This window comes from Sordaria macrospora, chromosome 2, assembly GCF_033870435.1.
Source record: "Sordaria macrospora chromosome 2, complete sequence".
Lineage (NCBI taxonomy): Eukaryota > Fungi > Ascomycota > Sordariomycetes > Sordariales > Sordariaceae > Sordaria > Sordaria macrospora.
Window position 1 is genome coordinate 3024370 of NC_089372.1, and position 20772 is coordinate 3045141.

Consider the following 20772-nt stretch of genomic DNA (forward strand, 5'->3'; position numbering starts at 1 on the left):
AATGGTCAGAATTGAAGATCTGGCAGTCATTGCTCTTCAAATTATCTCCAGGCCTCATGTTTGGCCGCAGTGACCAACCCACGCCTGAATGGAATTTTCTTACCAGACAGTCCACAGCCAGAAGTTAGAACATCAGACATCACCTCAAACAAATCTACAACCTGGAGGCATCTACTGTATCATAACGCCCCCCTGCCTTACTCGACGGACACTCGGTCCGTGGTCACGAAGTTAGTGTGACACTCGACCCAAACCACCTCTAACCCATCCCTCTTAAAGATCTGACAGCATGACTTGGCATTCATCAGCTCATGCACACTGTCACGATCGTGATTATCTCCTCGCCAGATCTCGGTTAGCTGGCTAAATTCGTAGGGCTGATGATGATGGATCGACTTGACTGTGTGAGGCTGAGGCACGACGTGCAAAAGTCAAAAGCAGAATCAGATGGCCTCGAAGACCTACAGTCCAATACTGGTTTGTTTGTTAGCTCGAGAGCTCTGGTCAGCCTTTTGGCGTTTACATTTCTAAATTGATCCCTTTTGTTTTGAATCTCGTTATTGCTTTTCTAATTCGTACTTGGTCATTTCATTTTGTCTTGTTAAGACAGTTTGGGATAGATCTTTCCCAGTATGCTAGGAGTATCGAGTTAAGTCACAAACCAGCATTGAGGTATATGGATACCTTGATCTATTTTCCTGCTAGTCACTGGACAATAATTAGGATTTACTGGCGAGCCAAAATGCCGTTGGAGATGATGATGATGAGCACCGGAGACGAGTGTGAGGTGAGCCTCCGGGAAAATATGTACAGGTAGGGTAAAGGGTTAAGTGACAGTCGGTTAAAGACCAAGAAGGGGGTTGATATTTCCTTCGGGATCTTCAGGTTTTGTTTTCTCTGTCAGTGGTTCTTGCTTCCTTGCCTAACGGATGAGGGGAATGTGATTGGGATATGACCTCAGACGTTGTGGTAACAAGAAACATTGATATGAAGTTAAGACCTAGGTGATTGAGATTATCTCATTATGTATATGCCCTGGTTTGTGACCACCAGAGAAAAAAAAAAAGACGGGCACGAGGACGTCCGCATCGCAATCGCCGTTCATCGTGACTTCGGTTCATTGCTAAAAGTTGGAATGGTACCTTTCTTCCACTTTCAGTCAGGCCAGGTGCACATCCCGCTCTATCTGGTAACCAAAAACAATGACACAAACGGAAAGGGGTTGCCAAATGATGGTAATGATTAGAATCAATCAGCCAGCTTTGAAGACCCGAGCTTAATGGATGGGTTTTAAACATAATCTGGGAAGCAAAAAGACCAAAAAAGCAAAAAGCTCAGCGGCCCACGAGCAGGGTCGAACCCGTCCACTCGAGACACGCCTACGAAAACTGTACCACCGTTACCAACGCAACGAGCAATGTTTATCTGGCCCCGCCACAAACCGCTAGACCACGACGGAACCTTTACTGAGAGGGAACTTGGGACTTGTTGGTGAGTGCTGAAGGGGAACCTTATAAGGCCCAGTGGAAGGACCAGCGCCTGGCAGGTTGCTTCGTAACTGGGACAGTACGATCAATCATTCCTCCCTTCGTTCCTTCCAGTGCCGCATGGAATATCTGTCTGATTAGGAAGCCGCGCAAGATATCTTGGATTCTGCAGGCTGCTGTCACAGCGGAAGGAGGCGGTTGCCAGAGCCGATGTTGGAAACTTACAGGGTCACTCGACTTTGATGCGTCAGAGTTATCAACTTGAATTTTCTGGCCGTTGCCTTCCCCAACTGTCTGGGATAAAGGTCAAAGGAAATCTCTCCGAACTGCGTTCGAACTTTCTGGAACATGCAAAGAAAATGTATGACACTCCATCAAAACCAACAGATCCCGGGTCCTGCCCTGCGTTGCCGGACGAACCTGTAAACCGACTTTGACGAAATGATACCGTAGTTCGTCATCAAATTCTATAACTGTGCCTTTGCGACACCCGCCGTTCCAAACCTTCTTCGAACGCCACGACTCCATCCCGCGACACTCTCAATGGACATACCAGAGAAACCGCTACAGCTCCCAGCCCTCACTGAATCCGCCTTTCCTCATCCCCCTCCCTTGCACTCTCTCCTAGCAAGGGATCCGAATCAGAATAACCATCACTATCTCCATCTCCATCTACCTTCGGCCCTACTGCGTGACGATAAAGCACATAATGCTGCACGATAAACACCAGATCGTAGATCATCGACACGTTCCCCAGCGCGAACTTGACCGGATTGCCCGTGATACCCGACCAGTCACCTTGCTGATAACTGTCGATGGCCTGCTGCGAGATGCTCAAGATTCCGCCGCCAAAATCCAGCAAAATCTGCAAGATGGACCACCCCACGGTCGACTTGTTGCGGTAGTTGATGTACATCTGCGGCGTGTACTTGATCAGGGTCACGACGAGCTTGACGTACGAGACGGCATAGATGGCGTCTAGCCAGACCCAGCCGGTTACGGCGGCAGTGCTCTCATTGCGAACGGGGGAAGCCCATACTCGGAGAATGACGATGAGAGCGCCGGCTACGCAGCCGAAGAAGGTGCCCAGGATGAAACGGCTGGGACGGCTGCCGAGGCTTGGTGCAAAGCCCCATGCGCGCGGGAAGAGGTACTGGCTGACGGTGACGAAGCAGAGGAGGAGGCCGTGAAAGGCGAAGGTGATATCGTTGAATTGGACCGTGGGGGTCAAGCCTTTGTAGCGGGCTGCGTACTGGGCGCGAATCAAGGGAGAATAGACAAAGGCGATGTTGGAGACGGTGTAGGCGAAGAAGCCTATCATGGTGTCAGAAAAAGATGGATTTGCACTGTAACTAGGTAGATGGGTGAAAACTGACCTAGACAGTTGATGAGAGGAAAGTCTATAGTGGTTCCGGATGTTGACTTGCGCGAGAAGTTGAGAATCGATTGGGGATAAAACGAGAGAGACCAGCAAGTGAAGTACGTCCAGCCAAAGACGTACGACAGGCCGGTCAAGAACGTGAAATCAGCCATTGTGTAGCACAGCAGGCCAGCATGAAATGCCTAGCACCAAGGAAGTCCGAGAAGGCTGATGTGTTGTGCTACATAGATGGATGTGATGAAGTTGGTAAAGAAGGGACGTGCATGGGAATGGTAACCTGCGAGGTTTACACTAGAGCCAAAACGTCATCACGTGTGTAGCAACCGCTTACATAAACTATATGTGCCGTACAGGGACGACGAGATGTGTGATCTTGTTAGTCGTAAATGGAGAAATATTCTTGAAATCATATCCGCTTTATATCATGTACAACTACCTTCCTTGTTCTACGCCCTTCCCTTCTCACCATGTCTTCAAAGTCATGTTGCAAGTCAGTGAGTGGTATGAGAAAATTGGGACCGCAATAACCCTAACCCCCCTAGTTTATAGCAGGGAAACGGCATGAGCCACCTATGGTAGCGGACAGGAACAAGAAACGGTTGAGAAGCATGTTATTTTGCTGTGCGAATAGCTAGCTATGTTGACTAGATACTCGCTAAAGTTGGTGTCGTTGAGCCCACTTGGTCGTGACTACATAGCCAACTGCCCCGACAAACCAACTGTGACCTCGACTCTCTGGCCATGCACTAGCAATGGCCACTCGAGGCTGTAGATTCTTCCCACCCCCTGGACCGCCCTTTTGCATCAGCCCCAAGGCTCCCTATCTCCTTGGCTTGATCACTACGCGTCCGAACATCGCTATAGGGTTGGAGCTTTCAAGCTACCATTCAGACCCTTTTATCTACTCTCCCATCATCATAAAACGCATCATCGCGTCCTCATCAGGTTAGAGCGTTCGCATCAAGGGACCATTCGGCTTCCCTGTGCGTCAACTCATCCTCGCCTTTCTCTTTCAAACATAACTTCGATAACGCCAATTCATGGGGTATGGTGTGGTGAATAAGCGTGGGGGGGCACTATGAGAATGAAGCAATATAGTTCTGCCGTGATGTGTCTTGTGTGTAGGGCGAATGAACTCGTATGGGGAACCGAAAGGCTGATAGGCTAAGACGTTCATGGTAGGAATTCCCAGATAGTGCCGTGATAAGCATCGCACCTGATCCATTCATCCCAGTCTTTGACCCAACTCATCCCTTTCGAAACAAAACTAGACGGATTGTACAGCACTTTACATGTCCATCGACTCGGTGCCGTTAGCACCAAAGTTGAAGCCACCCTGCTGGGCACCACCGGAAGCACCGAATCCAAACTGCTGCTGAGCGCTCATGGCCTCATCGCCGGCCTCGTCCTCGTCAGAGAAGTACTTCTCGATAATGTTGTACGCCTTCATGTAAATCTCCTCGTTGGCGTTGGTCTGGCAGTCGTGGATCTTCTCCATTCCTCCGCACTCCTCGATGAACAGAGCATAGCGGTTGATCGACTCGGGGCCCTCGCCAGCAGCGTTCTTGTCAAGCTCGCCAACCTTGAGGATGTTCTCAAGACCATCCAGGGCAACCTGGATAATCTTGTTGTCAGGGCAAGCAAGGAGGTCGCAGAGAGGCTTGATGCAACCCTGAGCAACCAAGTACCTGATCTGATCGGGCTTCTGGAGACCACCCGAAGTCGCGTTGCTGATGGCCCAGCAAGCCTCCTTACGAGTCTTAAGGTCAGCATGAGAGAGGAGATGGATCAAAGGAGGAATGATGTTGGCGTCAATGACAGATTGGATCTGGGCCGAGTTTCCAGCAGTGATGTTGCTGATGGTCCAGCAAGCCTCCTTGCGGATGCCATCCTTGTTGGAGCTCAGGAGAGACAGGAGGCAGGTAAGGGCACCGCAGTTAATGATAACCTGGGTCTGAACGTCATCTCCAGTAACAATGTTGCCAACGGACCGAAGCGCGGGCGTCTGAACAGAGGTGGAGGCGTGCATCAGGAGCTCAACAAGACGCCTGGGAATGCCAGCCTCGATAACTGCCTGGATCTTGTCGTTGGACCCGTCCGAGAGGTAGGAGATGGCCCAGCAGGCGTCAATAAGGACCTCATCGTCTAGCGAGTAGACGAGCTTGGCGAGAACTGGCAATGCAGGGGCAATCTATGATGGATCAGTAAACATACTCGATTGTGCATGTGGAGGGAAACTAACCGTGCTCCAGTCGGGCTGGGGAGTCTTGCCGCGGCAAAAGTTACTGAGAGTCCAGGTAGCGTTCCTGAGCATGCTCAGCTTGCGGCTATCACCAAGGAGGGTCAACAGAGGACGCAGAGCACCGCAGCTCAGAACGTAATCGCGGCACTGAGGGCTGTCGCCAGCAATATTGCCGAGAGCCCAGACAGCCTGCTCGCGGACATCGGGCTCGGGGCTTCCAAGAAGCTCGACGAAGATGGGAACAGCACCAGCCTCGATGACGACCTGGGTCTGGGTGGCAGAGCCCGAAGCAATGTTGGTAAGGGCCCATGCGGCCTCGAACTGAACCAGAGTGTGGGGGGAGCGGAGGAACTCGACGAAGCGACCAACGACACCGGTCTTGATAACCTCTTCGATGGGAGGATTGCGCTCCTTGCTAAGCAGCTTTCTAAACTTAGTGGTCGCCTGAATCTGCTTGTCGATCTCACTGGAGAAGACACCCTCGACCATCTTGGGGAGGTCCTCGCTCAACTATACCAGTTGGTTAGCATGTTGACATAAACCATGACAAATCGGGACGTGGGGCAGGTTATGATGATTTGATGCCGCGATGAACGTCGACATAATGTTGTAGTTTGCGCGTGCAGCTTGAATGCAGCTTCGGCACTGCTTGGAGGTTTGTGGCTCAAGCATCGCCATCATCGGCGGGGTACAAGCGGGGGAGAAAAGGGAGAAGCGACAGACGGAGGCAGTAGCGACATCACAGCCGATCATGTAAGGGGGGTTGGGATATGTAGGTTTGCATACCTGAGACTCGGTGGGAGGGTTCTCATCATCACTGTCGGGAGCAGCACCAAGGGAAGCTCCAGGTCGCGAGTCGCCAGCACCGATACCGCGCCTCTTGGCCAAGTTCTCCTCGCGCTTTGCCTTGCGAATCTCGACCTGCTGTTCCTCACGACGGCGACGAAGCTCATCGGGCTTGAAGGCGCTCTTGGCCTTGAACTGGGTGCGACGATGCTCGGGGATATAGCGGTCAGCCATGGTTGCGATGTGATGTCGGGACGACGGCGTCCAGATGGGTGGGTGATGGTGGTGATGTTGGAGGCGGCAAACGAGGGGCGATGCAATCGAGAAAGCCCCAGCGATGAAGTTGTTACGAGTCGTTCAAAGGGAGGTATAAGGGATCAAAGAAGTCGGAGAACAGGATGAGTCCAGTCGATGCGGTCCTGCCAAAGCAATCCTGGATGCGGGACGAAGGAGAGGATGGGTGCGTTGTCGGCGAGACGGAAAACGTCAGAGAAAGGATTGGTTTGGGGGACGGGGCAGGTGGGTTGTGTGTTTTTTGAGGAGCGACGATGAAAGAATTTGGGAGTTCGCCCGCGCCTCACAAGCAGAAAGCGGAAACGAGAAGGCGGCCTGTCTCCCCTCCACTTTCCACGGGCGGGTGGGCTTTCGCTTTGCAAGTGCGGGCACGGCAGTCACAGCTGCCACCCAGGCCTGAAGGTGGTCCAGTCGACTGCACGCAGCGCCCAGTGCCACCCACTGGCCAGTGAAAATGTGCCACTGCCCGCCCGCAGTACAGTACAGTACCTCTAGCAAAAAGAGTTTGGCATCTGAATGTGGGGATGGAAGAGTCAAGCTCGAGCACAGGCCACCTAAGCGATTTTGTACCTTGTCCGCTGTTTCTCCGCGTACGTGTACTTGTCCACCACAGCCCCACCTCAGCGCGGCTGGACCCTCCAAGCATTCTTCTCATTCCTTCCATATTGCTTCTGTGTCTGCTGTGAACGTCATGGATTTGTTTTCAGATTACCGCCCGCAACAATGGAACTTCATCTACCTCAGGCCGCGTCCGTCAATCCCCAATCTGTACCATTGAAATCAGGATACTTTGCTACATGGGGAAGAATGATGTCAAGGCCACTCCCATGCTCCTTTTCGGGTAGGTTTCTTCTTTACTTCCATACGGATCGATCCCTTGAGGTTGTGGTAGGAGACTGGCCTGCGACGCCCTGCTCGGGAGTCCCCGACCCCTCATGACTAAGATACTGAAGCACAGGCCACACCTCTCATCGTAACCGTAGCCCTGCAAGGCTTGCTAGAAACACAGTGCTTGAAGGGAAGGTCTGGTCCAGTGGGGGGCCAAGACCCTGCACATGCGGTCGCGCAAGCTTGGCGATTGGCAGATGGCATTTCCGCCTTTGAGACGCGTAAAGTGAATGCGTGATGTACGTATAACACTTGACCCAAAGATACCTTACGCTTGGTAACTATCACCACCAGTCGCTGTGGTGTTTCATTCGCAGAACCATCCGTCGCCATGTAATCGCAGCGGAGAGACGGGATTTCCAGATGATGCGCCCTCTCAGAAACAGGAAGACGGCGGCCAAGGCAAAGCCACCATCTTTTCCGTCAACATTCACACCCCTCCGAGCCATTCTTGACGATGACGGAGATGCCCAGCCTGGATCTATGGTCAACGTGATTGGCGTCCTCAAAGACTGCCGAGCCCCGGTTTCGACACACGGATCGGACTGGAAGTGCACCTTGACCATATCTGACCTATCCATTGAAGATGAACCAGCCGGAGTCGAGCTCGTCATCTTTCGCCCCGAGGCGCGGATGCCCGAAGTCGGCGCCGGAGACGTCATTGTTGTTCTAAGCGCAAAGGTTCAGAGGTTCAAGTCCAACCCGAAGTCTCTCATTACCAGCAAGGTCACCTCCATTTGCGTCTACGAGGCTGCGAAAATACCCGTCTATCCCGCTTCAGCACTGGTAGCACTCTTGCCCCCAAAACAAGGTGAAAGCCACAAGCTGCTGAAGGAGGAACACCATCAGTATGTGTCATACCTCTACAATGTCATCGACAAGTACGACGTTCCCGATGAGGCCGAATACCAACAGAGAGTTACTGTCTCTCTGAACGTCAAAGACAAGTTCAGCCTCCTGAAGGATGTCACAGACGGCAAATTCTACGACCTAATCGGCCAAGTTGCCAAGGACCCCTACACCGACGAGGTGGGCCGAGTCACGCTTTACCTCAGCGACTACACCGAAAATGATCTCTTCTTTCACTACACCTGGGAAGGTGTCCGAGAGCTTGCCTCCCGGTCATTCGATGCCTACCCCGAAGACGACAACAACCCCTCGGAAGCCGCTGGCTCCCAACAACACCCATGGGTTGGCCCGTACGGCAAACGGACCATCCAAATAAGCTGCTACGACTCCCACGCCGACTTCATCCGCGAAGCCGGCGTCGGCGCCGGCACCTGGCTCTCGCTGCGCAACGTGCAAGTCAAGTTCGGCCGCAACGGCGCGCACCTGGAGGGTTTTCTCAGGGAGGAGCGCAACGCGTCCTCCCGAAAAATCAACGTCGAGATCCTAGATATCGTCGCCCCGCACCCCAGCATCACCAAAGAGACAGTCGACCCGCGGTTGAAGGAGGCCGTCCGCCGCTGGTGCGATTACTCACAGGAGAAGAAGACGCAGATCAAAGCCGTGAAAGCCGCGCAGGAGGCCGGTGCTAAGCGGAAAGCAGCCAGCATTAGTAGCATTGGTGCAAGCGATGATATGCCCCTCGATGGTCAGCCATCACCACCCGAAAAGAAGTTGACGGCCAAGGAACGACGCAAGCTGAGACGCGCCGCGTTGGAGAAGGCGGCGGAGGAACAAGAGAAAGCTGCCCTGGGGTTGAACGAGCTGGTCACTTGCGAAGTGCACCCGAAGCCCGTGTTGACGCTCGCGACCATCTTGGAGCCGGTCATGTACGAGACTCTGGTCGATAACCAGCCTGTCAAGATCCCGCTGCCGTTTACCAACGCCAAGTACAATGCCTGTGTCCGCGTCGTGGACTTTTACCCTCGCAAGCTGGAGGATTTTGCTTGCGGTAGGAAGAGGACCGAGTTCGATATTTTGTCGGACAACGATGACGATGACGATGACGATGACGATGACGACAACGACGATGATGCCGAAAGTGATGAGGACAATCTTAACTCCACCATGGATACAACGGACGGTGAAGACCATAATAATAGACAAAGCCGTAGGACATGGGAATGGCGCTTCGCTCTCCTTCTGGAAGACGCTAGCACCCCGTCATCCCCATCGCCATCCGACACCACAGCCACGGCTGCGACGGACATGAACAAAAAACGGAAACGTGACGATCCCAAAACAGCAAGAGTGAGACTCTGGGCAACGGTAGACAACACCGAAGCACAATGTCTCACCGGTCTGGACGCCGTCAACCTCCGTCGAGACCCCCGTACGTTGGCTACCCTGCGGGAGAGAATGTTTACCCTCTGGGGAACCCTGGAGGAGCTCAAGGCTGCTAAAGCCCGTGCGGCCAAAGAGAAGGAGAAGGCCGAGGATGGAAATGGCAGAAAAACGAAAAGGCACAAGGGAAAGACGACGGTGGTACAACTGGAGAGGTTGAAGCCACCGCTTGAGGACTCGGATGGCGAGCAGCAGCAGCAGCAGGATCAAGAGGAGGAAGAGATTTCCAACAAGCCGTTTAGTTGCTGTCTGAAGCAGTATGGTGTTCGTCTGTCTGAGGACGATGATGGGCTGCCTAAGACGGATGATAGACCTACCGGAGGGTGGGTGAGGGTGTTTGGAATGTTTGGTACCAAGATATGTGTATGAACTGAACTGAATGATACCTATTTGCTGTGTCTGATCGATATTGACGAGAAAACTATTGCGCTATCTCTACCCTTCATTCGCAATAAGCTGTGCTGCACGACTCGGGGAATTTGGCAAAGTCACGCCTTACTATGTCTGAAAGTTTGACTGGACCACCGTAACCTCTTTTGCGAATCATTATAATACCGACTTCAAGATCGAATGTAGAGAGCATGATAAATGAACGAAACAATTGAAACCCTTGGAGTCCTTAAAACAGAAAAGCCTGCCTGCATGCCTGCCGCCCAACCATTTACATAAAATAAACACAAGTGTCTGAGTCGCATCTTGTCTCTTCTCTTCCCGTCCATGGAAACCTGTTCACCCTGTCCATGGTGTGATTACATAACACTCTGCCCCAAGCAGACATTTACTTACTCATCGTCCATGTCTTCGTCACCATCGTCGTCCTTCTTGCTCTTGCCGTCTTCCTTTCCGCCTTCTCCTTTCTCATCGTTATCCTCAATAGGATCATCGGCCAGCTCGGTTGTCTCTGCAGGTTCGGGAGCTGCGGCCGCGGGATCCTCGTCCTCGATTTCAATATCCGATAGCTCCGAGTCGTCATCATCAGCAGTGATGATCTCCGCACTGAGCGCCTGCTTCTTCCCAGCTGCTGCACCAGAAGAGTTCCCGGCAGCCGCTGGTCTGCTATTCCGACCCCTTGAGCCAGGCGCAGCAGGAGCCGGCCTCTTCTTCTTGCCAGCCGCTTTAGCAGCCGCGTCCCTCACCCTGGCAGCCCGGCCTTCGTCAACAAGATACGCCAGCGTCTCCTTGAAGTTGTGACCCAGCTTGCTCTGATTCCTCAGCATCCTCTTCTTGATCTTGCCATCCGCACGCTGGTCGAACACCTTGGCCACGATGGCGAGCACCATCTTGCCTGTGAGCTCGCAGAGAACCCGTTCCGCCTTGAGCTCCTTCCTCTTCTTCTGCACGGGCGTGAGGTTGCTGTCATCTTCATCTTCGTCGTCCTCCTCATCCGACGAGAAATGCTCGATGGGCCCCTCGTCTTCGCCCGGGTTGTTCAGTTGCCTATTGATGCAACGGGCGTAAGCGCGTTCGGCAGCTGTGAAGATTTCAATCATCTCGCGCGTGAGGCCAGGGTCGACGGTTTCGAGGAGTGGGTCGATGAGCGAGTAGTCGACGTCGGATCCCTCTGCGGCATGGCGCTCGATGACACGTCGGACCGAGGCAAAGGCGACGTGCAAGTCGCACAGAGCACCGGTGGAGAAGAGGCGCAAGTCATCGTTGGTTCCGCGCGAGGAAAGTGTCCACACGAGGTTCCTTACGAAGGACTGGCGCAGGGCGTTGAGACGCTCGATCTGAAGGGCGGGAATAGCCCTTTGTTCGTTGACCGCTTCGCGCAAGGCGCGAGCCTTCCACATGAAGTAGAAGAGGCAGGTCTTAACGGCGTAAGAAACTGTCTCGTCCTCAGGGTCATCCAGATTCTCATCAACCTGGTCCAGCTTGCCACGCATAACAATGCGAATCAGAACCTCAATGGCCGAAGACTCGGAGCCCTCCACCTGGCCTTCTGCCTCCAGCACTTCGGTACAGTCCCTAAGCGTGACGAGTTTACTGGTCTTGGAGAGGACGTTGCCAAGTTCGATGATGGCAGGCTCCTCAAGGTTACGACGGATGCCCAGCTCGCTGGACTTGTCAAATTGCCGTAGCTTGTTAATGGTCTTGTCCCATAGCTCTGACACCTTCTCGTCTATTGTTTCTTCCAATGCGGGGTATTTCCTTCCATGCAACAATGCCGTGGTCGTCTCTGCCAAAACACCTCTATCGATGTGCCTGTCGAACTGGGTGCAAATTCCAGTTAATAACCTGTCGTAGGTAGTTGAGTCTTGCCCCAGTTGCTGGTATACGTTGAGATCCAGCGAGTGTTCTAGCCGTAGCACGGTAACGGCCGTGCTTGCTTCCCCCCCATACTTGCTCAGAAGCTGAGGAATGATAGAAGCCAGTTTACGAGCAGCCTCTTCTGGTCCGATAAGGTGGATGCCCTCAGCTCGCGGGTGCTTCTTGCTCTTCTCGAGTTCAGCAGGAGCAGCAAGACTCGACCGCACGGCAGAAGCGAGGACTTCCAACAATATAGCCTCCTCTCTGCCCTCAGGCGCAACTGCTCTCCGCAGGGCGGCCTCAACGGAACCTCCCTTGGACGCCGATTTTGAGCTTGCGCTAGAAGAGTGATCGTAAAGTAGATACCCAGATAGAAGCTCCCAGTTCTTTAGCTGGTCGATCTTCTCATACAAGACGTGGCCAGCCAGAGAGATTCTGGTCTCGGGGGCGACAGCCGGAATCGCATCCACAGCAATATCCAAACTGCGCGGAGGCTCGACGGGGTTCTCCTCCTCGAGTTGGGTATCATATGCTGCGAGGAGCTCTGCGAGGCACTTGATACTAACCCAGTCGCTCCGCGGCGAGCTGAAATCGTCCTCGTCCTGGTCCTGGAACAGCTCATCAATGGCGTCCTCGCCTCCAATTTCTTCAACCTTGCCCTCGATGGAATCATTGACGCACCCAGCAAAAAAGTCAAGGACAGCTTTGCGGATACGCAGTTCTGGGTCGAAAATCAAACGCCCGATAGAGTCGATCTCGTCCGGTTCCAGATTGCCAGAATCCTTCAAGATCTGAATGTTGCTGATGGCTACCACGCGGACGTTGACATCAGAATCCTTGGTGGCCATCTCGACCAGTCGTGGCCGGAACCGATCAATAAAATGACCGAGCTTTTCGGCGTGGTTCTTGAATATCCTGCCGAGCTGCTTGAGAACCTCGTGTCTTGTTTGCGGCATTACGTCGGAAAGCATCCAGCCGAGGTAACGGAGGTACTCAGGCTCCATGAACACTGTAGGAAGCATCCAAATCCAGTTGCCGAGCGCCTCCACACACTCCGTCCGTATTTTGGCGTCGATGTCGCGGTACCGGTGAACGAAGACAGTGTCGAAAATGTCCTGGATTTGATCCTTGCAAACATCACGGTAGTGCTCGGCGTCTGTAAGGTTTTGTTGTATAGATTCGACAAGGCCGGCATTCTTGGATCCTTTCCCTTTCGTCTTCTCAAGTTGCTGCATGTAATTGCTGATACGCCCATCCAAAATACCCGCCGCCTTGACAAGTGCCGTTTGAATGGCAAGCGCAATGGTAGTGGCTGTATGCCTGAATGGGCGAAGTGTCGAAGAGGACATGGATGCCACCCATCGGGAAATGTTCTCCAGTATTTGAACATCCTTGTACAAGGCATCGGTCTCATGCAAAACGTCCACCAGGGATTTGAAGAAGCCAACTAGAAGATCGCGGAATGACCTAGTTGTTCTGGCCCGTGAGATCAATGGGTAATCCGTAATGCCCTCCTGTTACATTACAATACCTGTATTAGTACAAGACACGCTTGCCGTTGAGTGTGAGCTTGGTGTGACTGGGAGTGACATACCTCGGCATAAACGTTTTGTAGATCCGCCAAACGGTTCTGGCAGTTATCGGGGTCTCTAATATCATCCTCCGTCACTCGCTGGTCACATCCGGCGGACAAGAGGATGCAGTTGACGAGGTCGGTAAGGGCTTCGGCGTGGTCAGCCTGGTATTTGTGATACCATCGGGTCGCAACTTCGTTGGGTCGGTCGTCGGACCTAAAAATATCGGCTGTTGGACCTTGTCAGCAATGGAAGAAACAAAATGCACCAGCGCGCTGACTGGGATCTGAACCGGAATGGTGACTGACTGTAGAGGCCCTCACCCTCAGGCTGGGCGATTGCAACTCGAGCAGACTTCTTCGGCCTGCTAGGAAGGCTGGCAAGGTTGTTCAGTGCCAGCGCGTGCGCAACCGCAGGCACTTCTGCTGGTGTTTGCGGACGCGATGGCGGATTAGTGGTGGATGGCGCATCTCCGTTGATCTTTGGCTTTTTCAAAGCCGGTTTCTTGGCCTTTGCCGACTGGGATGACGGCTTCCTCTTTCTGGAACGCTGGCGCTCCTGCTCAACTTCGCTGGCGTCGGGGTCGTCATCTTCATTGAGGTCCTCTTCGTCTTCGGGCGATTCATTTTCGCCGTCCTCGCCGTTGTCATTTTCCGATGTGCGCTTACGCTTACTGAGCGTAGTCGGTTCGGGGGTGAACTTGGCGGGGGCTTTCGTGACGCGTCCACTACGGCGCGCAGTCGAGGTAGGAGTGGGCGAGCTCGTCGCAGTATTATCGGTGGTCTCCATGAGGGGCTGTCGGGTCGTCGTCGTCGTCATTACATTTGTGAACTATGATGGCGGAGCGGCGTGGCGAAGAGAGCGACCCGGCGACTCTGTTCGGTGGTGGGTTTAGGTAGGGTATTGACGCGTCGGGTGGGAGGTTGCAGTTGCTGCATGGAGTCCTCGCCCATCACCAGATATTATTTTGGCGGTTCCCAACGGAGCCCCACTTTATTCCAGCTTGTCAACACTTGCTACAGTGTGCGATGAGCCTCCCGTCCCTCAGCTCTTGAATAACCCGTTTATTACATTACTAGGGAGCATTGTCCATATGTGCAGGCTTTAATATCAAATAACCCTTTCTCAACTCTTAGCCGCGATATTACAATCATGGTATGAGTCCCTGGGGACTTTCTTTTGCGGTCAACATGGAATCTGGTGCTTTGTCAAGAATGAACAGGTGGCCACCGGTTGCGGATGTTTCACTTGAGAGCGCTACACTAATATGTATCAAGCACCCTCACATTATTCTTATAACAGAGGCGCCGCAGTCTTCAGGGGCGATTCAGTAACTGGCCAGTGTTCCCAACCGTTGCAACCAACAATGTCCTTGCGAGCGCTTCTTGGACCTGCAGGTACCATCGACCGTGCAGAAATGCCATTGGGTCCTTCCAATGTTGAGGTGAAATCATCGTGAGGAAGTCGTCATAACAATGTGGTTCGGGTAGGCAGTCATTGCTTCAGTCGTCCAGCTGAACATCAAGACGCAAAAATGCATCCCGTCTTCAAAAAGGATGAAGGCCATTTCAAAGACAGTTTCCCCCATTCTCAAACTTCGTCCTCCTTATCCAGCCACGACAGCGTCAGGCAACTCCGGTCAGAACACAGTCTTTAACGGGACGCCGTAAGGATTCAAGGATTATACTTGCTTCCCCTTGCCTTTTGGTTTCCAGGACAACCTATACTGAACTGAGGCTGTTGCCAACGATTATGACAGTTTTGACCTATAAAATACGGATCTAGAGCCATAAGATATATTTCCTTGTATTCATTTGACACATAATAGTGCATGGTTTCCGAAGATTTCATCGATGCTCCCCTCCTGCACAAGCATCGATCCTATCCATGCTCTCCCAGCTTCCACCTCCGGAGCACCAAACTTGACCACCACACAACCCCTGACAAGGGCCGCGGACCACAACAGCCCACTTTCCTTCTCCATCTTGAGTCTGTCACGCCGCCATGTTTCCGCCGCCGACAGTCCTTCATTGACCTCTGCCTTCTTCGCATCCTCACTCCGCCAGTCCCGCGCTCCGATTCGCGGTAAAGCAGCGAATTCGTCCAAGAAGAATTCGCCCAGAGACTTCATCAATGGCCCTCGCAGGATAAGCGTACCCATAATGCCTATCGCGTGCATGGACTCACGCAGCGTCTTCATCTGTGGATGAGCCTGGGCACTGTCCAGGATAAGGGAGTCTTGTACAAGAAGTCGACCTCCGTTATCACCGTCTCCCGGCCGCGTCCACACCTCGTTGCGGCCAAGCCATCGAACAAAGCTCCAATCCTCTCCACGAGCCGACCGCCCCTGGGTGACCCAGTCCAAGAGACAGAGGGAGGCATCCTTGGCCAGTTTGAAAATCTGCGTCTGTTCGTAAACGCTGCCCGCGAATGGCTGGACGGGGTCCGGTAAGAGGCAGAGGGCACCGCCTGCTGCTACTTCTGCGCGCAGTGTTTGGCGCGTCACGATATCGGGTTTCGTAGAGGTGAAGACCTTGGTGTGGCCCTGGGTGACAATAGTCAACTTTGCTTGTGGATGAACGTGGATTGAGAGATCGACCTGGTCACCACCGACTAGACCACCGCCATAGGAAAGTAAGAAGACCAGGACGCTCTTGTCCTCTGCCGGCTTTGAGGGGGAGATGAGCTTGAGTGGATACTGGTAGGTGATGGTCTCCAAGCCAGAGACTCCATCGGGTTGAAGCCGGGCAATAATCTTGCCCTCGCCGGCCGCAGACGAGGATTTGGGAAATGGCGAGTTCATGGCGATGAGGGAAGTACGGAATCAGTGTCACCTCATTATGGGTATTTGAAGGAGACAACGATGCATGTCAATGTTGTTGAAGTTTACAACTGCTTGTCCGCTCTCGGAAGCTCTACCTTAATAACCAGCGTGTTATTGATAGCGGATGACTATTGCCGTTACACTTACTGGTGCTATTTGGACCATGCAGCCGAGTTGCTGCGTGTAAGCTTCACGTGTGACGCAATTGCCAATGGTGGGTTAACACGCTAGTTTGGGCTGTTCCGATAGCAGTGAGAGTACTCTTATCGGCTCCGGGCCGCAACGCTTATCAATTAAATTTATCTTTTTTTTCTGGTCCAACTGCCCCGCAACGTCTCAAGCACTGGACTTCCCAATGTTCGTCGCCAACCATCCAGTCCGTGAACTCACGAATCGCACTTTCCACTTTCAATTACTCGACCGACTATTTGACTCACCACCGAGCACTACACATCACACTGAAGCGAATAATATCATCCCTTGCTTCCGTCTTCATTCGCCACGCAATCAGTATCGGCAATTGCCGCGTTTATCAAGCATTTCTCTAAAAGCTAGAAGCTGATCTCAGCAGCATCACTACGAGACAGCCCCAACTCAGATCACAGTCACCCAGACCATGTCACAACCCCCGAGTAGAGGACGATTGGCGCCACGGGGCGGCCGTCGCCCTGCCGCCGCCGCCTCCGTCGAGACACCCGCATCCGGGTCGTCAGCCACCCCAGCAGCAGCCTCGACGTCAACATCGTCAGCGGCAACTCCAGCATCTTCATCGGCCGCTAAGCCCGGCCCAAAGTTCAAACCAAAAGCAGTTAGAAGAGGCGAGGCCGAGAGACAGCGTATTGCAGAGGAACAACAGAGGTTGCAGGACATCCGAAATGAGCAAGAGAGCAGGCGATTAGCCCGGGCGAACCGTGGCCGCGGAAGAGGTGGTGGTCGTGGTCGTGGGCGGGGTAACTTCCTTATGAGGGGAGGCCGCACCGCGAGTGCTGCTGGCCCCTTGTCTGGAGGCATGGGTTGTAAGTCATCGAAGCTACCTGCCCTTTGTGCGGTCCGTTACTAATAGTCTGTGGTAGATGGTGGTGGCTCCTCTGGTGGTTCCGGTGGCGATGGCTTCGGAACCTCCAACGGTTTCGACGCGAACAGAATCAACGCCGACATGCTGTACACCCTTAGCTTGGAGGATGAAGAGGAGAAGCTCGAGAACGGCTTGGTCCGGACGAAGAAAAAGAAGGCCCCAATGCCGATGGGTATCAGGAGATTTGAGCATGAGGAAGAGGAGGTTGTTATGGCGACTGCTGCGGAAATCGAAGCCCAGGACGCCGGCGTCGATGTGGCCGCTGGCGATGAAGATGACGACGACAGCTCAGATCTCTTTGTTGACAACGGAGAAGGTTCAGTACAGATCAAGGACGAGGGCGTGGTGGACAACACTGGACCGAAGGCCGTCATTAAAAAGGAGGGCGGTGAGATGGAGGACGTGAATATGGAGAACATCCCAGAAGGAGTCATCAAAGCTCCCGAGTCGCCAGAGCTTAAGAAGAAGGTTATGGCTACTACAAAGGATGCAGAGAAGCTGAAGGAGAAGAAGCCTAAGAAGCCCAAAGAAACAGAGGCAGATTTTGCCCAGCAAGATCGGGAGCGTTTGGTCGAGCTCTTCAACCACGGCACTGAGCTCGAAGGGCACATGTTCCTCTTCCAGCTTCCCGTCGTACTCCCGCCCCTCAAAAGTGCAGCGCCAGCTCCCAAGGTCAAGCCAGAACCGGAGGGTGATGATGTTGTTATGCTGGACCAGCCGGCTGCGCCAAAGTCGTCCTCTCGTATTGACTTGACTTCGGAGGAGGCGAGCAAGGTCAAGAAGGAGAACGGAGAAGAAGCAGATGCGGAGGCTGAGCAAGATATGACTCGGGAAGGCGGCTACGTTGGTCAGCTGGTTGTGCGAAAGTCAGGCAAGGTCGAAGTCAGCTGGGGCGGCGTCCCTCTACAGATGGGCTTGGGCATTCAAGCCAACTTTTTGTCGACGGCGGTTATCACCAAGGAGGACGACGTGAAGCCCGCGCAAGATCAGTACACGGGAGCTGCCCACGGCATGGGCAGGATCCAGGGCTCCTTTGTTTTGGCGCACACATTCGGAGATGAAGAAGAATGGGTTGTTGATCCAAGCGATCTCGTCATTGCCGATGAGGAGCAGTAAACAAGACTAGCAGAGGCTTCCCGAGGACTTTCCATTAGCGGAGCTCATGGTAGATGCAGCTCATCATAATGTGTTGCCTCCGCAAGGGGGCCAGCGAAAACAGATACGAATTTGATACCCATTAAGAACAACACTACAGACTTTGCAAATGAGGGTGCGAAATTCCTATTAGATCACTTGCATGTCTGACGGCATGTCCCACACAGCTCCTTTGTCATTTCGGGCATCTGCTCGAAGGGTGGGCAAGCAGCCCGGCAGCAACACAAGCCGTTTATCGTTTCACCCGTCACCGGCATCTTCACGATATGGATCTTGTGATTGCTAACCTACACGGCTACACACTCGTCGGCTACGCAGACCTGCTACAGCCCGGACTGGAAAGCGTATTAGGTGGTTAAAGTCCCTCGGCAGGAATGTAAACTAATAACGGTCCGCGATATCGGGACGGGCTGACGGCATGGGTCAGTGTAGTCTATGACGATAGGACAAAGCCCGATACAGTCAGGCCGTTCTGACTATTCCGACAATTATATCTGCTCGGAAGCTGTACGAGCCTGGCTACTTAGTCAGGTTCGACAGAGCGTGCAATCGATACGTAGATGGATATGATAGGAAATGGGTATAATAAGTCCACTGTCTGTTGAGCGACGATAGCGGGAAGAGAGGGCCACGAGACGATTACCATCATCGACACGGCAGTTCATAAGAATTTGCCGAAAGGAAAACGCCGGTCAAAGATGCATATGAACACGCACTATCGCCTCCGTCAAGCCATCCATGCATTAAATGCAGCGAGTGATCCCTTTCCTCTTGATTTAAGTTTCCTCACCCCTCCTCTCAATCTCTCCTTTGCCCCATTTCATTCCCTCTTTCCCATCTTCACCCGTTCCCTCCTCGCGGCCTTCCCACTTCTTCACGCGGTAAGAACTATAAACAGAACTGATTAACCGAAAGCAGGGAACGCAAAAAGAGTCGTACTTGGTTATTCCTGCCTTTTTACCACAACTATAGAACATGTGGTCGAGAACGGTGAAGTCCTCTCTGGAGGAGAACAAGCCATCCGAGAACACCACCGACCAGGAACTACAACATCCTTACTTTCACTTCTCGCCATCAATCAATCATAGTATCATCTCTAGCAAAGAATGGTGCTCATTATCTTCCTCGACATCAGCCATTTCTTTCTCCGTTTCGAGTAATACCGAGGTCATAGAAGACCAACCTGACTTCCCCGACGGTGGCCCCTGGGCCTGGGCGCAAGTCCTCGTCGCGTTCCTCGTCCACATGGTCGCTTGGGGCTACCCGGCCACCTTTGGCGTTTACCAGCTCCATTACGTCGACACACTGGGGCTACCCTCGTCTCCAGTTTCGTGGATCGGTTCGACTCAGACGTTTCTCACCCTCGCCACCTGCACGCTCTCCGGCGGGCTGGCTGACGCAGGGAAAATCAGGACGGCGATGTTCTCCGGGTTCGTAATGGTGGTTCTCGGCACCTTCATAACGAGCCTGTGTGTCGAAGACGGGATCAGCGACAACGTCAGGCACTGGATGATCTTCTTGGCCCAAGGGATCCTTACAGGATTTGGGTTAGGCATGTGCTTCATGCCGCCGCTGGCGGTGGTGAACTCGTACTTTAGCAAGGAGAAGCGGTCGATTACCTTGGCGCTGTCGGCGGCAGGGACTGGAGTCGGAAGCATATTGTTCCCGGCTATCATACGGAAACTGACTCCCCAGATCGGCTTCGCGTGGGCGGTCCGCTGCCAGGCCTTTGTGGCGCTGGCGATCTCTGTAATTGCGCTGGCCCTTGTCAGGCCAAGGCTAGACCCCAGACAAGGCGGACATTTCGTTGACTGGAAAGCATTCAAGGAGACTCCTTATAGGCTCTTCGTCGTAGGCGCTGGGTTATTCTTTTTCGCCATCTTTTTTGTATTCTTTTATGTGAGTGTCCTCCATCCACCGGTCCATCCATCAATCTGTTTTTGGTCTTTCCTCCCCTAGCTTCCTCGTCGCCTGATCACCTTGGGACACTGGCTGATGGTTTCAAACAAACGCACAGATCAGCACCTACGCCCACAACATCGTCCACTTCCCAACTACTTCATCCATCGACCTGCTTCTTATAGTCAACGGCGTGTCGGTTATCGCCCGTTCGTTAGTCGTCTACATAGCCGATCGCCATATCGGCCCCATCAACACCATCTGCATCAGCACTTGTGTCTTGTCCTGCACGCTCTTCTCCTGGATGGCCGTCCAGTCGCGCGCAGGCATGTACGTCTTCTCCGCCTTCCTTGGGCTGTCCACCGGCGCGGCTCAGGGCATCTACAACGGTGCGATGTCCAGCTTGATCAAGGACCCACATAGGTTCGGGACGAGGTTGGGCATGGTCAACACAATTGCAGCGTTTGCCGCGTTGGGGGGGCCGCCGGCGGCCGGGGCAATTATTGGTCATGAGGGCGGAAAGTTTAAAGGGGCGCAGGTGTGGGCAGGCTCGATGGTGTTAGGGGCTTGCGTAATGTTCGTGGCTGTTAGGTTTTCTGTTGTTGGGCGGAAACTTAAGGTGAAGGTGTGA

General features: G+C 53.3%; 7 protein-coding genes across 7 annotated transcripts; 3 read left to right on the forward strand and 4 right to left on the reverse strand.

Moving 5' to 3' along the window:
• Positions 1-1745: 1745 nt before the first annotated feature.
• Positions 1746-3108, reverse strand: SMAC4_03950 (uncharacterized protein). The gene is made up of 2 exons (XM_003348056.3): positions 2864-3108; positions 1746-2801 (listed from the first exon to the last, which is right to left on the reverse strand). Exons 1-2 carry the CDS (start codon positions 3018-3020, stop codon positions 2068-2070), a joined length of 891 nt encoding a protein of 296 aa, XP_003348104.2. The 5' UTR covers positions 3021-3108; the 3' UTR covers positions 1746-2067.
• A 278-nt stretch (positions 3109-3386) lies between these two features.
• On the reverse strand, positions 3387-6455 carry SMAC4_03949 (uncharacterized protein). The gene is made up of 3 exons (XM_066090027.1): positions 5897-6455; positions 5111-5620; positions 3387-5059 (listed from the first exon to the last, which is right to left on the reverse strand). Exons 1-3 carry the CDS (start codon positions 6128-6130, stop codon positions 4157-4159), a joined length of 1647 nt encoding a protein of 548 aa, XP_065946114.1. The 5' UTR covers positions 6131-6455; the 3' UTR covers positions 3387-4156.
• Positions 6456-7441: 986 nt separating this feature from the next.
• SMAC4_03948 (uncharacterized protein) lies at positions 7442-9736 on the forward strand (the record flags this gene model as incomplete). Its single annotated transcript, XM_003348054.2, has 1 exon — positions 7442-9736. One exon carries the CDS (start codon positions 7442-7444, stop codon positions 9734-9736), a length of 2295 nt encoding a protein of 764 aa, XP_003348102.2.
• Positions 9737-9969: 233 nt separating this feature from the next.
• SMAC4_03947 (uncharacterized protein) lies at positions 9970-14241 on the reverse strand. Its single transcript, XM_003348053.2, has 3 exons — positions 13497-14241; positions 13209-13417; positions 9970-13128 (listed from the first exon to the last, which is right to left on the reverse strand). Exons 1-3 carry the CDS (start codon positions 14005-14007, stop codon positions 10150-10152), a joined length of 3699 nt encoding a protein of 1232 aa, XP_003348101.2. The 5' UTR covers positions 14008-14241; the 3' UTR covers positions 9970-10149.
• A 691-nt stretch (positions 14242-14932) lies between these two features.
• Positions 14933-15991, reverse strand: SMAC4_03946 (uncharacterized protein; the record flags this gene model as incomplete). The annotated part of the gene is made up of 1 exon (XM_003348052.2): positions 14933-15991. One exon carries the CDS (start codon positions 15989-15991, stop codon positions 14999-15001), a length of 993 nt encoding a protein of 330 aa, XP_003348100.1. The 3' UTR covers positions 14933-14998.
• Positions 15992-16336: 345 nt separating this feature from the next.
• On the forward strand, positions 16337-18348 carry SMAC4_03945 (uncharacterized protein). Its single transcript, XM_066090026.1, has 2 exons — positions 16337-17028; positions 17086-18348. The coding sequence occupies exons 1-2, from the start codon at positions 16629-16631 to the stop codon at positions 18201-18203; spliced, it is 1518 nt and encodes a 505-aa protein (XP_065946115.1). The 5' UTR covers positions 16337-16628; the 3' UTR covers positions 18204-18348.
• Positions 18349-19217: 869 nt separating this feature from the next.
• SMAC4_03944 (uncharacterized protein) lies at positions 19218-20772 on the forward strand (the record flags this gene model as incomplete). The annotated part of the gene is made up of 2 exons (XM_003348050.2): positions 19218-20141; positions 20260-20772. 2 exons carry the CDS (start codon positions 19218-19220, stop codon positions 20770-20772), a joined length of 1437 nt encoding a protein of 478 aa, XP_003348098.2.

Excerpts from the sequence above, each read along its gene's own strand:
- SMAC4_03950 (XM_003348056.3), bottom strand. The coding sequence starts at position 3,020 with ATGGCTGATTTCACGTTCTTGACCGGCCTGTCGTACGTCTTTGGCTGG. Across the intron at positions 2,802-2,863 it reads TCCTCTCATCAACTGTCTAG|GCTTCTTCGCCTACACCGTC; the intron begins GTCAGTTTTCAC and ends ACACCATGATAG.
- SMAC4_03949 (XM_066090027.1), bottom strand. The coding sequence starts at position 6,130 with ATGGCTGACCGCTATATCCCCGAGCATCGTCGCACCCAGTTCAAGGCC. Across the intron at positions 5,621-5,896 it reads ACCCTCCCACCGAGTCTCAG|TTGAGCGAGGACCTCCCCAA; the intron begins GTATGCAAACCT and ends CAACTGGTATAG. Across the intron at positions 5,060-5,110 it reads CCCAGCCCGACTGGAGCACG|ATTGCCCCTGCATTGCCAGT; the intron begins GTTAGTTTCCCT and ends GATCCATCATAG.
- SMAC4_03945 (XM_066090026.1), top strand. The coding sequence starts at position 16,629 with ATGTCACAACCCCCGAGTAGAGGACGATTGGCGCCACGGGGCGGCCGT. Across the intron at positions 17,029-17,085 it reads CTTGTCTGGAGGCATGGGTT|ATGGTGGTGGCTCCTCTGGT; the intron begins GTAAGTCATCGA and ends AGTCTGTGGTAG.
- SMAC4_03947 (XM_003348053.2), bottom strand. The coding sequence starts at position 14,007 with ATGACGACGACGACGACCCGACAGCCCCTCATGGAGACCACCGATAAT. Across the intron at positions 13,418-13,496 it reads TGAGGGTGAGGGCCTCTACA|CCGATATTTTTAGGTCCGAC; the intron begins GTCAGTCACCAT and ends AAGGTCCAACAG. Across the intron at positions 13,129-13,208 it reads TACAAAACGTTTATGCCGAG|GAGGGCATTACGGATTACCC; the intron begins GTATGTCACTCC and ends GTAATGTAACAG.